Genomic DNA, 13,468 nt, shown 5'->3' on the forward strand with positions numbered 1-13,468 from the left:
AAAAGGTACGGACATCACCTAGAACAGGACTCGGAGCTTTCATGTTCAGTTCTAATGCCTCAAATGAACTTGCCACTAAAGCAGGGTAGACCAGTACAATCTGGACTGGCACAGTTCTCCAAAACTGTTAATAACTCTCCATGATAAAGGAACTAATGTAGTTGGAGCTGTTTGATCTAACATGGTTGGGCGGGAATCGTGAGTGGTGTAAGAAATCGTTCCTTCATGTGTAGCATTTTAAAACAGCCTGGTCATCTGGAGAGCCCCAAATGCAAGGAAGAGAATGACACTTTCCGTTTGATGGTAGTACGGGGCCTGACAACGGCACGTAAGTGCCACACCCCATTCACACTGAGTGTACAAAATTGACGAAGCCCTCTTTGAGCTAAAAAAGGGCCATTTCATTTCCAAGATTCCATCCACAGACTAGAAAAATGCATTAGCCGCCAGATAAGGCGTTAGGAAGGACATAAGAACATGTGCTGCCTGTGGAAAAAATGTACCCTTGTGCTTCAAATCCTTTCAGGCACATCATACTAAATTTAACATGTACGGGTAATATACAAATACATTTTAGTAGTGTTTAAAGAAAATTAATTTTTCCAAATACATTTTAGTAGTGTTTAAAGAAAATTAATTTTTCCAAAACGTTCATTTAAATACAAGGCATGTTTGATCAAAATAATTTGCAATAAATCTACATTTATAACGTGTTTGGCATTTTCTGCTAGGCGATGGTTTGTCGTCCGATATCGTTGTTGGCTTTAACTCGTCTCAAAGTAATTGACTTCTTCCAATAAATTCACTTCTGTCTGTGGATGTACTTTTGATGGTTGAACAGACCAGTTCTAGCATGGAATAAGCGTCCACACAGACTGCACAGAATTGTTGGATATGAGAAATGGATTAGCTAAAGGGACTGGACTCGGACAAATCTTGAGAATCTCGCTAGGACTGCAAAGTTTCATTGGTTTTCAACTCTGCCATTCTCAAGTGGACCATCGGTTATTAAACTGTGTACCTTAGGTCTGCCATTTCTCATTTCTGAGATGGGCCTTGGTATTTGGTATTCATTATTGTTTTAATAGGAAGTACAGTGGAACCTCGATTCTCCGTTTTACAAGGGACCATGAAAATAAAACGTACAACAAGGGAAAACAGGAAATCCGGGAATGAATGAAAACCATCAACAATTTGGCTAAACATCACAAAAATGAAATAAGTACAATTATAATCTTACAAAAACTCCTAAACCAAACCAAACTACAGCCCCAATGGAACTTGGCCTGCCAAGCGACCACTGCTCAGCCCGAAGGCCTGCAGATTACGAGGTGACGCATGGTCAGTGTGACGAATCCTCTCGGCCGACATTCCTGGCTCTCTAGATCAGGGTCGTCATCTCACCATTAGATAGCTCCTCAACTAAAGGTAATCACGTCGACTGAGTGGACCTGGAACCAGACTTCCAGGTAAAATGCCTGACCTGGTCAGAATCGAACCCGGGCCCCCTGGATGATGCAGGCATGTTAGACTGCGAAACCACATTAATTACCGGTACAAGAGTTCAAAATGTCGATAATTTATATTCAGTTTTACAGGGGAATCTTCGTCAATTTCCCGTGAAAACTTCTTTCGGTTCAGCAACTTTGATTAGCCAAACTCTTTGAAAAATCTAATAACGCCAAGCCAAACAACAATCGACCACAAGTAGTTTTTAATTCTCTCATCTAATAAAAAACATATTAGATACAAAAGCGCCCAACATGATGGCGAAATCCCTTCTTTTCTTAATCTTTCATTGTAATTTTGTCTCCGGTATACTGTTCGTAGGCAGTTTCTGGAAATCTTGTACCGCGTAAATTAGGCCTACATAGACTTTAAAAGGTTATGTTGAATTCACAATTAAGTATTTAATTTATTTTCCACCTAGTCGATACAATGATTGCTTAAGGCAATTTTTAATGGTCAAAAGTGGTACATGTTTCGTATATTATCAACATCTTCAGCCACATAACACTGTTTAGATGAAAAATATATAAAATTGACAAAGTAATGCTTTAGAGGAAACTTCCTCTAAAGCATTACTTTGTCAATTTTATAGAGGAAACTTCCTCTAAATACTTAATTGTGAATCTATTGAAGTGCGATACGGACCATGAAGCTGATTTTATGTAATAGGTTATGTTGAACTCGAAAATATGGTTTTGAATGCAAGTATTGATTCTCAAGTTCCCGAATGCTTATATTCAGTTCTGCCCGTCTCTAATCTAATCCAATCAAATTGGAAAAGAAATATCATAAAAACTTCAGAAATGACGGTTATTCTTGACCTTGAGGTCATCTGGAAAGCACTCTTGCTGCACATGTCAGTACGAGTTGGAAATGATACAAACCATTTAAACGTAACGTGCGCAAATAAAACTGCGTTTTTTTTTTATTTTAACACGAAAACGTAAAATTCCAAGTCTTACATTAGAACCTAAACAGTAATAGGCAATCGATCCCATGACCTCCCATGGCTTTCTTTTTTAATGTAAGGTGCAACATGTGTTCTGGTCTCGCTAACATAATCATGTACAATGATAGTAAAGTAATAAATTTGTGTTAAGAAGGAGCAGTTTAGATTCCTGCCTGTTCGGTAGTACAATTGAAAAATGTAAATATATAAACATCTAATTTGACGAAACTCTTTTTGTCTTCAAGCAGAGCTGTCAAAATGTGCAGTGTCTCCTTACAATTGTTGTGGCCACTCTCTGCTTTGATTTTCCGATATTCTCTAAACAATATCACCTGAATGCGAAGCTAAGATGGTCCCTTATGCAAGTTCACCGCCGATCGCTTTTCCAGTACCGGTACAGTACTTGCTCTAATTATCGCAATGACGGGCGTTAACGCCAAGATCCGTAAGTATGCCTTAGCCATCCTTTCGTGAGGTATCGTTTATTAAAAAACCATTGATCGAGGATTTAGCATTGATGGGTCTGGAATTTCTGGGCGGTTGATCCGAGAAATCATTTATTCGAGGAGCGGATAATGTGGGATTTTTACAACATGATTTAATTACGGTGCTCGCGGGACCTTGTAATTTGAACACACATTCCGGGAAAACGTTTCCGGGAACGGATAATTGAGGTTCCACTGCCAAAAATAGATGTTCTATGGTCAGTGTGGATAAAAGTTTCTACTATTCATTGTTGTTTATGATTAGATAATACACTGTATATACGCAAATAATTCTGGCAGCCTAATTTTAGGATAGGAAATATTATAAAATAGTGATTTTTGTGTGTTTGTGAATATTTAATTTTTACTGTATATTGAAAACTTTACTGTCGTAGAGTAAACTACCTATGAAGCAATTCATTGCATCACATCCTTGGCTGAAGGGTCAGCGCAGAGCCTGTAGCTTCAGAAGGATCCTGGGTTCCGTTCCCGGCTGGGTCGGGGATTTTAACCTTGTAGGGCTTGGGGACTAGTGTTTGTAAGTGGTTTGCTGTACATCACACCGGCACTGGTAGGTCTTAATGGCGACGATGGGATACAAAAGGGCTAGGAGTCGGATGGAAGCGACCATAGCCCAACATTTGCCTGATGTGAAAATGGGAAACCACGGAAAACCATCTTCATTGCTGCCGACTGTGTTGTTGCCTAATGCAAGCTAACGGCTACGTGTCCCAAACCACACAGCCACTTGCTCGGTGTTTGTTCCAGTACTCGCCTCTTCATACACGACCAACCACCACAGAAGTGGGGTGGGCATCCAGTTCACACTTGCGACCCTACAAGGGTGTGGGGAAAGCAGGGTAATTCTTTGCATCCTAAGAAAGTTTTCAGACACGCGACGACATCCACAAATAGCCTTACACCCCGTTATTAAGCTTTCAACCTAACATTTCACTTGTGACAGTACATACAAATTGTCCCTGTACATGTCATTTTTTCCCATTATAAAACCATTGTAAGTTGCACTGGGTCCAAGTAGGACTTAGGTTCTTTAATAACACCATCCACATACACTGAAAAACATACAGCAAACATTTTAATAATTACAAGGTGATAGGCACTAGAAAACTTATTTTAGATTTGAACAAGATATTTTTATCTTAATACCTCTGTGGTGTAGTTAGTCTGTTCTAATGTCACCAGTTCATTTCAATTAACTTAAGAGAAATACAAAGTCTAGTCTTGGATGATTTACATAGATCTGTTAAATCATCATCATCATTTCCCTTTATCCAGCTGTAGCCGGGTAGGGGCAAATATGGTTCCTCTCCACTTTCTTCGGTCTTTCCACCACTCCTCCTCCAACACTGTGTCCCAGTCCAGGTTTCTTTCTATAATGCTGCGTTGGATGGTATCCTTCCATCTCAATCGTGGTCGTCCACGGCCTCTCCTTCCTTGGATTTGCATTTCCATCACCTTTTTTGGCATTCTTTCGTCGCTCATTCGCTTTATGTGCCCAAACCATCTTAGTCGGCTCTTCTCTATTCTATCATTCATTTTTTCCACTCCAATTTTTCCCCGGATTTTCTCATTCCTTATTTTGTCTCGTCTACTCTTCTGTATCATACTCCTCAAGAATTTCATTTCAGCTGCCTGTATTCGACTCTCATCCTTCTTTGTCATTGTCCAAGTTTCTGCTCCGTAAGTTGTTATGGTACGTAATACATCTTGTACATAGTATCCTTTGCTTCCATTGGCACATCTTTGTCCCATAACATATTTCTTACACTATGATAGAAACAACTTCCAGCTTGAATCCTTTTACTAATCTCAGCATCCAGTCGAGCATTCTCCATTAATTCACTCCCCAGGTATTTAAACGTTTCCACTACTTCCAGGGGCTTGTCTGCAAGTCTAATCTGACCTTTCCCTTCTTTCTCCCCTCTAGTCATAACAAGAGTTTTACTCTTTTTTACACTTATTTTCAATCCACATTCTTCAATCTTCCCATTCACCACATTCAACTGTTCTTGAACCTTCCTGTCGTCTTCTCCCCAAATCACAATATCATCTGCAAATAACATCATGTTCATTTCTCTTCCTCCATATGCTGCTTTTGCTGTTCTCATGATGTCATCCATTACTATTGTAAACAGGATTGGTGATAGAACACTTCCCTGTCTCAGCCCACTAGTTATTTTGAACCAACTTGTCCTGCCAACTTGTGTTTGCACGCAACAACATTCCTTATACAATGCCATGATCATTTTTATTAATCCCTGTCCAATTCCTTTTTGCACCAGACTGTCCCAAACTTTCGTCCTAGGGACACTGTCATATGCCTTTTCAGTATCAATGAATGTCATCACCATATCATTCCCGTACTCCCAATGCTTTTCCATTAGTTGTCTCATAATGAAAATGGGCTCTATTGTTGACCTTAGATCTGTTAACTAATAGTGGATAATTATTACATGTAATCACACACTTTGTCAAGGTGGCTAGTGAAGGCTAGTTCTTCTTGTTCAGTAAACATTTTGGGATGACCTGGTTTCTGACTAGATTTGTTTTTTAATCTTCTCTTCATGGTTGATCGACTTATTTTAAAGACTTCTTCAAGCTGTTAGTCAGTATAATTGCATATTTTAGACTTCCAGGCAGTCTTTTATATTTGTACACCAAAATGCTCGCACCTGTGAAGAAATGAGACCTAAGTTACATTTTAAAGTGTATAAACTATAGAAAACGGCCAGTTATCACATTCTATAAGATAAATTAAATGTTCTGGGCTACTTGGACCCACATCAGACTTGTAGCCTGGTTTTCGTGGTTATGTGTACTCTATGTATCACAAACTTCTACATAAACCTTGTTACATCTGAGAAAGATTCCTACGACATGTTATTGCCCTATATGTAATTGCTTACATATTTACTTACCAATGTTCTGGCTTCCATGGAAATACAGTAGACAGATCAAAGTTTGCAGTGAACAAATCACGTCACTTTAGTCGAACCACTGTATGGACCATGCTGCTGCTTAATGGATTACTGCAAAACTAGTTCGAACGTGCATAGTCCTACACTGTGATGCCACCTATGGAAGGAACGGCGAACAACTTTGATATCACATTGTATAACGGGCTTCAGAAGTGGAAAACTTTTTTTTCATGTGGGTCCAAGTAACACTTAGGGGTCTATGTAGCCCATCATTACGGTATGCTTTATGTATTTAAATACAATACTAACGTTTATTTTAATGCTAGTGTGTCAATTTGTCTTAGGCCTAATTACTTACAAACTAGCCTTTACAGAGTCTTTCTATGAATTCGGCCATGTTTTAATCCAGATATCAGAGGTTTTACTGTATATCTTTTAGACTCTGTGTACTCTGGAAAAGTTTGATTCCCTTAAGCAACATTCCTTATTATTATTATTATTATTATTATTATTATTATTATTATTATTATTATTATTATTATTATTATTATTATTATTATCATTATGTTGCTAGGTGTTTTATTATGTAAATCAAGCATGTACCTTTTTTCAGGGTCTTCATTGTGATTTTGCCTGCTTGATGTTCAAACACTTGGTTCAAAAGCCTAGTGAAGAGGAGGTGAAAGCAATCATAATGGATGCTGTGGCGATAGAGCAGGAGTTCCTGACAGATGCTCTGCCTGTTGCAATGATTGGCATGAACTGTAATCTAATGAAGCAATACATCGAATTTGTGGCTGACAGACTTCTATTGGAGTTGAATTGTTCAAAGGTTAGTTACCTGCTTTCCCTTTCTTTTCCATATATTTAGTTACATAGTTTTCTCTGTGAAGAACAGTAGAGAACGATGGAACCTGGACTGCAAAACCGTTAAGACGAGGAATGATAGAGAGGCAGGACGAAGTGGAGAGTAACCATATTTGCCCCCACCTGGTGTCTGCTGGAAAAGGGAAAATAATACTGGTGTTGGTGACTGCTCATTTGCTAACTACTTGGTACATTCCTAACTTCCACATCCCTCCTTCCTTTCCTCTCCAAATGAACAGTTCTGAGGCTCAGAACATTGTTATTATTCACAGTATTGAATGATGTCTTTTAAAAAAAAAAATGCATTAGACATGAAATGCAAAGGCTTCAGGCTGTATGGGGTTATTGTCATGTATTTTCTGTTAGATGACCTAATACAGTCTATAGACCATCCAGCATTAAGAAAAGACTACAGGCCTTATGGGCTTTTACTTCTATTGGTGTTACCCATTTTAGTTCTACATGTATATCAAAATTATAATGAATTCCTATCAAAATGTATAATTTTTCTTATGAAACAAGCATTGGTTGTGCCATACAATACTAAAGAAGACGTAAAATCATTTTGATATCTTTGAGTTTATCCTTTTAAATATCGTATATGCGGTTCAGTACACGGAACAGCCGGCCATGCTTATCGCATTGCGCACCACATTTCAGCGTGTAGTGCGGAAGTGTGTACAGTAGTCAACACGTGTAATAACTCAGCTTAACCACTGCGAATCATCATTGGTGAGGTCAGTGCGGCATGTTTCCCGTTTTGTGTGTGTGTCTCATTACAGTGATTGCTTATGTAAGGGAGATATTCGGCAGAGTGAAGTGATCGTCTTGCTGGGGCGCATAGTGTTTTGTTATAAATACAGTATATTGTTTCATTTTTCGTGTATTGCATTGCTTTTTGTTGTGTGTATCGTGTATTGTATTTTTCTGTTTAGTATTTTATATAATCAATCAGCGAGTAATACACTTAAATTATAGCTGAACATGTGAAAAGGAGAAGTAGTGAAGTTGTCAGGAGAAAGGAACGGCAAATGGTGCTTAATTCATTTTCATATTTGAAAACAAAGCACCCAGGACGAAGTGTAAACTGGGTAGTAGATAAAGCCGCAAAGTTTTTAGGAATTTCGAGGTCTTCTGTCTTCAAAATAAGGAAGGAAGCCAGCGAAGGGCCATTCCAGAGTCCCAGCAAGAAGCGGGAAAGGAACGCAGTAATTCCAGACTCATTAAATACGATGATTTTGTCAGAAGTGGAATACGGCGCACTGTTCATGAATTCTATTTTAGAGATGAACCGCCAACTCTGAACACAATCCTCACTTCCGTAAACAGCAACCCCGAACTACCTGATTTTAAGAAATCATACGAATAGGTCATTCAGCATTCTGTATTTTATGTTGCGGAAGAATATTTAAGTTATTGTATTTTGTGATAAACGTGAAGCCCTTGCATCTGTTGTCACTTACGAGTAAATTTATCTGAAATGAGCTGAAGGATACATCACCGAGATAGAGATATCTCGCCGTCAGCTTCCTGTGTTGTAACCACACGGTATTTGCCTTAATAATGAAATTTTTCTGGGGGTTAATAGACTCAGCAACAACGATCATGAAACTTTCTCAGATATAAGAAAGACAATCATTTTGGTTTCTGGGCATGCATATTATTATTATTATTAGTTAGTTAGTTAGTTTGCATCCTTGCATGTTCAAACTCTTACTCTATTTCGAATGATACAGTCAGTGGCTATTATCCTTAGAAACGTTATGGGAAAACGAAATGTCATGACTGTAATTTCATTAATTCATTAATGACTGGAGATATAATCTGGCATTTACAACAGCTGTACCAAAGGATGTATAATTTTATGTCATCACTGTATTTCACAAGCAGTGTCCGAGCCGCGGTGAGTGAGCGAGTATGGCAACAGTGGAAGGCAGCAGGCCCATAAGTCCTGTAGTATTTTCTTAACTCTGGATGCTATATAGCTGAAAGTGTATTTGAAAAAAATATTCCTCTTTCAGAATTGTAAAAACAGTATTGCATGTGCTTAAAAGGAAAATTTATAATTATAGTATTAATAATAATAATAATAATAATAATAATAATAATAATAATAATAATAATAATAATAATCATCATCATCATCGTATGGCCTCAGCTACCGTGTGCAGACATTTCAATTTGACGCCATCTGGCTGTCTGCTCGTCAATTTCGACGTTCCGTTTTACTCTAGGTCCGCTAGATGGCAGACCGGGTAAATACCAAATGTATCACCAGAGATCTTTTACATGCCGACATCGTACGACATGGAGTGTCGAATGCACTTTTTTCCGCCCTTCAAAAATCCGACTACCTCTGCCGGGTTTGAACCCGCTATCTTGAGATTCGGAAGCCGACACTCTACCACGGATCCACAGAGGCAGCTATTATAGTATTGAAAGTCTACCATGGACTGTAAAATTATTACTCGTGCAATGATTTTCATCTGGTGTTTAAACTAATAAGATATGTAAAAATGGTTTCTCTTAATTATGATTTCTTAAGTTATCATCTTGAACAGTTTTCACTGGGTGAGCGACTGTGTGGTTTTGGGTCACATGGCTGTCAGCTTGCATTTGGAAGATAGTGATTTCGAACCCCACTGTCAGTAGCCCTGAAGATGGTTTTCTGTGGTTTCTCATTTTTACACCACGCAAATGCTGGGGGCTGTACCTTGATTAAAGGCCACGGTTACTTTTAATAGCCCTTTCCTATCCCATCGTCACCATAGGATCTGCCGGTGCGATGTAAAGTAAATAGTAAAAGAAGTTTCCAGCCTTCAATTAGGTCTGGAAATATAAACTACTCCACATTCTGTCCTGTCTTTCTTCATTCTAGTTATCTGGTCTGTATGCCCTCAACTCCCTGCAGCCGTCTTATAGGCTTCCTTCCATTCTCATATCAAACATCCTTCTCAGCAAACATACTGCAGCAATCTTGATCTATCTATTTTAGCTGTTAGGGATTTCTCTTTCATTCCTGATGTCCAGTATTATTGCTTTAATCCTACTCGTAGAGAACTTAATTTTACAGGCCTGTAACTTCATTATCCATGTCTGATTCATAAATTACTAAATGTTCCAGAAAATCTATTTGCACCTCTGTGACACTTCTGTGCTCCATATTAAATATCTTACTTGAATTTCATTTTCTCTGCTCTGTGTATTTGAAGAAAAATTTATATTTTATTTCTTGATTCATTGAGGCCCCATAGACCATGTTCCTTGGCCCATTATTCCTTCATCTTTGCACTGTGAGTAGCTTTCCTGGGTACACTTCACTCCTACTCTAGGATGCAAGGATGCAATGTCTTAGCTGTCGGTGACTGGAGTGTCAGATGTTCTGATCAGCCTTCTAAATTTATCCCTTGAATATATCCTTGGGACCAATTTTGTTGATTTAATTCTGCTGATTTTATAAATGTTGTATTATTTTTATAACATGTTACAGGTTATTTGAACAAGCTGTTGATCTCCCAGTATCTTCACTAGTGTTTTTTTTTTTTTTTTTTCCCCAGTTTCGATTTGCTTATAATGGTTTTTATGATAGCGGTAATGCAAAGTGCACGTAGCCAGAGTTGTTAGTGTTGACTCCAAAGTAATTTGAGGTAGGGTCATCGTCGAGAATTCATTCCAGGGAGCCGGGTAGGATATTTAAGAGCGATGTGCCTCCATTCATTGCGGTCCTGGTATACTTCTTTTCTTTAGGGCATCCCATGTTTCCCCTCTCTTCTCTAGGCATTTTCTTATTCAATCTAACCACTTTTTTTCTAGGGCGTCCAATTGGTCTTCGTCCGGGAACTTATCTTTTTAAGATATATCCTTGGTGTTCTAGTCGCCTGTATCCGCTTAACGTGTCCTAGCCACTTCAGCCTTGCAACACTGACTTTCTTCCATGGTCAGGTTGACCTAAAAGTCTCTTCGTATCTGATCATTCCTAATTCTGTCCTTTGTTTTCTGTACAGTTGATCTAAGGAACTTACTTTCTACAGCTTGCAGTTGACTTACTTGTTTTATGTATGATGCAACTCTCCAGGCTATACTTCATGATGGGCAGGAGACAAGTCTTGAACAGGGTCTGTTTAGCCCTCTTGAGGAACTCCCTTGTCCCAAACTAGGTTCCGTACTTGATGGAAGAAGTTGGATCCCTTTTTCACCCTGTTCAACACTTCGTTCTTGGCACTTCCATCGTTTGACATTGTACTCCCCAGGTATTTAAAGGTATTCACACATTGTCTTCTTTCCGTCGAGGGTGAGGTTTACAAGGTGTATTTATCATACTATCATTACCACTGTTTTGTTCTTGCTGACATTTAACTTATATTCTTTAAACTTTGTGTTTCAAAGATCCAGTCACCTCTGAACATCTCTCTGTTTCTCCCCAAACGGCGATATTATCAGCATGCCAACATAGTGTTTCATCCTTTCCTTACCTCATTAGTCATTATCTCGTATCCAGATGTGTAGGTCACCCTTGGGTGCCAAATAAATACCTGCACCAGGCAAGCCAAACATGTCCTCATGCACTCCTGACACTAAAAGACATAGGCTAAAGAAAAATAAATAAATACTGTAAATATGAGATCAAATCTGATCTACTTTGTCAAGAAACATATTGCTCTTAATCCACTCTGAAGATGGTTTTTCGTGGTTTATGTTCACACCAGGCAAATGCTGGGGCTGTACCTTAAAGCCATAGCCGCTTCCTTCCCATTCCTAGGCCTTTCCTATCCCATTGTCGCCATAAGACCTGTGTCAGTGCGACGTAAAGCAAATTATGAAAATTAAAAATCCACTTTCTTCCTTATCAGTTTCTCCTCTTGGGTAGTGGTATTTTTTTAAACATAGCTTCTTTTGACTAGGTATTGCCTATATTTCCGCATGGTTCTAGTTTATACGTTCTTGATACAAATTAATATTCTTGTTCTGTTGTTCCAGGTATACCACTCGGAGAATCCGTTTGATTTTATGGAACATATTTCGCTGGAGGGGAAAACAAACTTCTTTGAGAAGAAAGTTGGAGAGTATCAGAAATGTGGAGTGATGGCTAAGAAAGAAGATAATGTGTTTACACTGGATGCTGATTTCTGAAGTTGGCACTTTATAGGCAGTGGCTGAATTATGAACAGTATTACCTGTGTGCACATAAATGAGATTATTTTCTAGCTACTGAGTTCTTCTCAGAATGTTCTTTTGTCTCTTGTGACATCAGTACAAGATTGACAATAATTGAGAAAATTGTTTCTAACCCTATTCTCTCCAAGATCCATTACCTTTCTTTTAGTTTCCATGGTTTGGTTAGAACTGTTCAACATTTTGTGGTATGTGCTGGAATTTTGTTCAGTGTGTTGTACAAAATTTACTTCATTCTTTGGGGTTTTGAAAGATTTACTCATATCACCAGAAATTTTGCTGGCAAACCCCCTTATTCCTATCAAAAAAAATATTCTAGTTGTTTTGGCATGGAGTGCTGTGCTGTTGTGTGTCGTGCGCACCTCTGCCAGTTGGTATGCTCTGTAGAATCAGAATCGTTCTGCATTACATAATTCATACTTACTTCTTATGCTTTTTTTTACTTCGGATTTGTCTGGGAACTGTGCATATTCTGTAAAACAGATTTATTGCCAACTCTTATCCCTTCAATTTTGTAAATTACTCCATATTTCTAAGAGGGTGGCAATACACTCGGAATTAGATTCTTGACCAGTTTCCTGTACTGGCCAGGGTGCAATGTTCGTAGACATTTCCAGTATTGGGCTATTCAGTGGCAGACCATGAAGTCCAGGACTCTGGGTCAGTGCGAGTTTCTGAAAGCCAGTTCATAGCCCAGCACATCCACAACATGTACAGAGTTGCATTCTAGGGTCTCTTTTGAAATCACAGGTATGACTTCCAAGTGATTTTTAATGGTATGGGTGATGTAGGTCAAAGTGTGTTTGAATGCTGTTGGTTGATAGTGATAGCCATCCTACCTTACACTAATTGTCAGAGGGAAGATCCTTCTTTGAATAGGGCAATAATTGAGGTAGACAATTCTCTGCTACTCCAAACTGTGTGGATGAAGCTATGGAGCATCTCCCAGTGTTAATACAAGAATTTTAAAATGAAACAAGTGGTTGTGGACTACGGTCTCATTCCAGAGACTTGTCTGTGCAAGATAGTCTTCTTTGGAGTATTCTAAAACAGCCCGGGTACATTTCGTGGAATAAGAGATAACTGCTCTAGGCAGTATAATCAAAGATGAGTACTTTTCTTTGCACATTATGTGAACTCATTCTGTACTGACTTCGGTTTGCTGCTCAATGTTTAAATTGCACTTCTGTTCGTACTTAGGGTTAAATTATTAGGTGATCACCAATAGGCACTAAATGGTGGGTACTGCACCCTAGATATGTTAAAAGCAGCTCTATTTTGTTTAGTTTTCATGACATTCTTTGCTATTATATAGCTGGTTCTATTTTTAAGTACATCATTTTAATAAGACTTGCTGTTCTTGCAACATAGTGATTGTACCTTACAAGCAGTTGGTTGTTGTAAAAATATTTTTGACGAGAATTTAATAACCTGTGACAGTTGGATTGTACATAATGTAATATAAATAATTTTATAATAAAGATTTTGTGTAAATAACACACTATGCTTCTAGTATCTTAATTGAATTGTGAATTGAGTGCATGTAA

At 38.4% G+C, this 13,468-nt stretch overlaps 1 protein-coding gene across 1 annotated transcript in view; it reads left to right on the plus strand.

Moving 5' to 3' along the window:
* The window catches only part of RnrS (ribonucleoside-diphosphate reductase subunit M2), a 46,204-nt gene extending 32,784 nt beyond the window's left edge, over nucleotides 1-13,420 (plus strand). Inside the window, exons 6-7 of the mRNA XM_067152816.2 lie at nucleotides 6,496-6,714; nucleotides 11,727-13,420. Coding sequence (XP_067008917.1) covers nucleotides 6,496-6,714; nucleotides 11,727-11,879 — 372 coding nt within the window. The 3' untranslated portion in view covers nucleotides 11,880-13,420. The remainder of the gene's footprint in view (nucleotides 1-6,495; nucleotides 6,715-11,726) is intronic.
* Nucleotides 13,421-13,468: the final 48 nt, after the last annotated feature.

Source organism: Anabrus simplex, chromosome 8 (genome assembly GCF_040414725.1).
Source record: "Anabrus simplex isolate iqAnaSimp1 chromosome 8, ASM4041472v1, whole genome shotgun sequence".
Classification (NCBI taxonomy): domain Eukaryota; kingdom Metazoa; phylum Arthropoda; class Insecta; order Orthoptera; family Tettigoniidae; genus Anabrus; species Anabrus simplex.